The sequence below is a fragment of the Poromitra crassiceps genome (assembly GCF_964638095.1).
Source record: "Poromitra crassiceps genome assembly, chromosome: 2".
Classification (NCBI taxonomy): Eukaryota; Metazoa; Chordata; class Actinopteri; order Beryciformes; family Melamphaidae; genus Poromitra; species Poromitra crassiceps.
Window position 1 is genome coordinate 8,891,730 of NC_139624.1, and position 3,877 is coordinate 8,895,606.

Genomic DNA, 3,877 nt, shown 5'->3' on the forward strand with positions numbered 1-3,877 from the left:
TTCCTCGGTTGGCAGTGAGGAACGACAAAATGGCAAGTCAGCGAAAGCAGCAGGTTGTAGCTAGCTGAGCGGTATAATGTTAACTTAGCTGCCCGTTAGCTAGTGTAACGTTAACTTAGCTGACTGTTCCATAACAAGCTAGTTTAGTGGCTACACACGTGCCTCCTCTTCCCCATGCTGTTTCCTGACAGCGAGCCCTTTCCCGTCTTTCATTGATTGTGATGCAGCAACTTTACTCATTAGCAACTGAGCAACTTACCTGCCAACTTTCCTCTAGTTAATAGTTGTTGTCAGCTCGCTGCGGCTCGCGTGTGTTTGTGTGCGTGCGGCGTGTTAACTGCGTTGGCGTGTCCTCCATGAGTCGCGTCGCTTCACCATCCAACGACCGTACCTGGGTCGAGTTCAGCCCCGACTAAACTTAGTAAAACGTGGATATAAAAGGAGCTTTCCGAAACGTGCCGTCGTTCAACCCGGAAACCACAGCAAACCGTTTTCAGATTGAGCACACCCCTGTTGTAAACAAACTTTTGAGTTGCTATGGGAACTGCACTGCATCTGAAAATTAAACTATTATTTTTACAGATAAAATCACTTGAAAATCATCAACAGAATTAACCGACATGGGATAACACTTGCTCTTGCACTGTAAACTATGCAGGAATCAGAGATCTCTACCTCCCCAAATCAAAATAAGGCTGTATGCAGATTTCAACCTCCCTTCAAATTAAAAGCTTCAATACATTCTTGGAGAGAAAAAGGAGTGCAGCCTGACAGCAGCCTGACAGCAGCCTGACAGGCGACATACTTACAATTTCACGTATTTATAAAAATTAATTGAGTTATTTACATGATTTACTACTTGATTTTTTCTTGGTTTTATTTTATTTAATTTGTATTTACTTGTACTTTATTCAGTACTTATTTTATAGATTTATATTTGTTGACACATCTATTATATATCCAAGTTTGATTACTATTATTTGAACGTGTTAACCTTGCTTTGGCAGGCTATATGTATGTCATGCCAATAAAGCACCCTGAATTAAATTGAATTAATGGGGGGAGGAGAGATAGTAATTACTTGCTTGGCTGCACTCTCTCCATTCATCCAAAAAAAGATGGAGGATGCTTTGAAAATTATTCATACACTGCAGCAGTAGGCTATACCTGAATCTTTATTCACTGAAAAAAGATAAGTTGGGCTCATATTCTTCCCACATGAATGTTATCATAATTTAGTGTTTCCCTCTAGCTAAGAGAGGCAAGTGGTTCTCAAAATGGGGTCCGGGAACCTCCAGGGGTCCGTGAGGGGGTTCCAGGGCGTCCCCAGCAATAAGGGGACTAATTTATTTTCACTGTAATTCCATCGATAATTAACACAATGACAGAATGTGTGACTATTTGGTCATGGGTTTCACACACTTTCTGTAATAAACCATCCAAAAGCAAAAATATATATATATATCGATCAGATGGGAAAGCCTGGGACCAAATATTATCAAATCGGACATTGTGGTGTGAGGTGAAAAAGTTTGAGAACCAATGGGACTGACAAATGCATAATAACCTTCAGAAAGAAAAAGACTCAAAAACTTGACTATTAAATTATTATGATGCACAGAAAGGAATCACATTTAAAAAAAATACAAATACAAACTCAGGAATCAAGATACACCCATAATAAGAAAGAATTACCATGTGAAATAAGTTAGTGCAGAGTTAGTTAGTGAGTGTCTGTTCAGGCCGAGGAGTGCTTCTATCTCAAACGGCTCTTGTAAATCATGTGGCTGCTGCTGAAGATGTAATCAGGAGTCTCTCTACAGTATGGAGCCCCATGGAGAGGAAGGATCCTCCAACAATCTGTCTGACAATAGAAACACTTGGGATTTTTGTTGCAGATATCCCATATGCCCATATTGTCCAAGTCTTTTGAGCGAGGTCTGGACCCAGGTCTGGACCCAGGCAGGCAAAGTCTCTCCTGTAGTGGAATTACCACATGATGCCTCCTATCATGATGGCCCACTGCCAGATGCAGACATACATACGATGCTTTTCAACATGTACACATTCACTGGGCAAAATAAGAAAACTACTTCAACTTAGGCTATGTAATACATACAATATTTTTTACTTATGTAACATTTTCTTTCAAACAAAACGGTAAGATTCATCCTCTCAAGCATTTCAATCGTAATTTTATCAGCAGGAATGTTCGCTTCGGGGTGATGCCGATATTTTAATTTAAACTCTTTATCGGCCGCTACCAATGACGCGCTGATATCATCGTGCATCCCTCTCCCCTTCTTCAGTTTCAAGAAGTTGTGTTTTTCTTAGGAGGACGGGGGCACCACAAAGCAATTATGCTTAGGGCACTCAAATGGCCAGCAGCAGTGCTGCCCAGGTGTGTGTTGTCACAGCCCTCAGGTGTGTGTTGTCACGGCTCTCAGGTGTGTGTTGTCACGGCTCTCAGGTGTGTGTTGTCACGACCCTCAGGTGTGTGTGTCACAGCTCTCAGGTGTGTGTTGTCACGGCTCTCAGGTGTGTGTTGTCACGACCCTCAGGTGTGTGTGTCACAGCTCTCAGGTGTGTGTTGTCACAGCCCTCAGGTGTGTGTTGTCACGGCTCTCAGGTGTGTGTTGTCACGACCCTCAGGTGTGTGTTGTCACAGCTCTCAGGTGTGTGTTGTCTGCTCTCAGGTGTGTGTTGTCACGGCTCTCAGGTGTGTGTTGTCACAGCTCTCAGGTGTGTGTTGTCACAGCTCTCAGGTGTGTGTTGTCACAGCTCTCAGGTGTGTGTTGTCACGGCTCTCAGGTGTGTGTTGTCACAGCTCTCAGGTGTGTGTTGTCACAGCTCTCAGGTGTGTGTTGTCACAGCTCTCAGGTGTGTGTTGTCACGGCTCTCAGGTGTGTGTTGTCTGCTCTCAGGTGTGTCACAGCCCTCAGGTGTGTGTGTCACAGCTCTCAGGTGTGTGTTGTCTGCTCTCAGGTGTGTGTTGTCTGCTCTCAGGTGTGTGTTGTCACGGCTCTCAGGTGTGTGTTGTCTGCTCTCAGGTGTGTGTTGTCACAGCTCTCAGGTGTGTGTTGACACAGCTCTCAGGTGTGTGTTGTCACAGCTCTCAGGTGTGTGTTGTCACGGCTCTCAGGTGTGTGTTGTCACGGCTCTCAGGTGTGTGTTGTCACGGCTCTCAGGTGTGTGTTGTCACGGCTCTCAGGTGTGTGTTGTCACAGCTCTCAGGTGTGTGTTGTCACGGCTCTCAGGTGTGTGTTGTCATGGCTCTCAGGTGTGTGTTGTCACAGCTCTCAGGTGTGTGTTGTCATGGCTCTCAGGTGTGTGTTGTCACAGCTCTCAGGTGTGTGTTGTCATGGCTCTCAGGTGTGTGTTGTCACGGCTCTCAGGTGTGTGTTGTCACGGCTCTCAGGTGTACAGACTCCAGTAGATAGTATTGAACAGCAGGTAGGAGAGGGGGAAGGCCATGCGGGAGTACGAGTCGATCATGTAGCTGTAGCTGAGCAGCAGGTCCACGTTCTCACGCAGTGAGCGCTGGCGGCGGAGGCGGGTCCCGGGCCCCTGTGTGGGCAGGGCCTCTGGGTTGGGGGGCGGGGCCGTGAGGGGGTCGGAGGTCAACACCGGGACCATCCGGGGGAACGGGGTCAGCTCGATGTCGTTATCATGGAAGCAGCCGTCGAAGGCCATGGCCTGGCTGGCGTCGAAGGTGGAGGGGAGCTGAGAGAGTACAGAATCAATTCCAAATGCTTTACTGGCATGAATGTTTCACAAAACAGTATCAACAGAGTGTTGCTTACAATGATATGATGGAATATATGACAATGATTATTTAAAAGCTAAACGAAAGAAGGGGCACAGAAAATATATGAAC

General features: G+C 46.0%; 1 protein-coding gene across 1 annotated transcript in view; it reads right to left on the minus strand.

The window, feature by feature from the left end:
- Positions 1-3,414: 3,414 nt before the first annotated feature.
- The window catches only part of LOC310791907 (gamma-aminobutyric acid receptor subunit rho-3), a gene marked incomplete at both ends in the record, with an annotated part of 16,819 nt that continues 16,356 nt past the window's right edge, over positions 3,415-3,877 (minus strand). The window contains one exon of the mRNA XM_083653588.1: positions 3,415-3,723. Coding sequence (XP_083509714.1) covers positions 3,415-3,723 — 309 coding nt within the window. The remainder of the gene's footprint in view (positions 3,724-3,877) is intronic.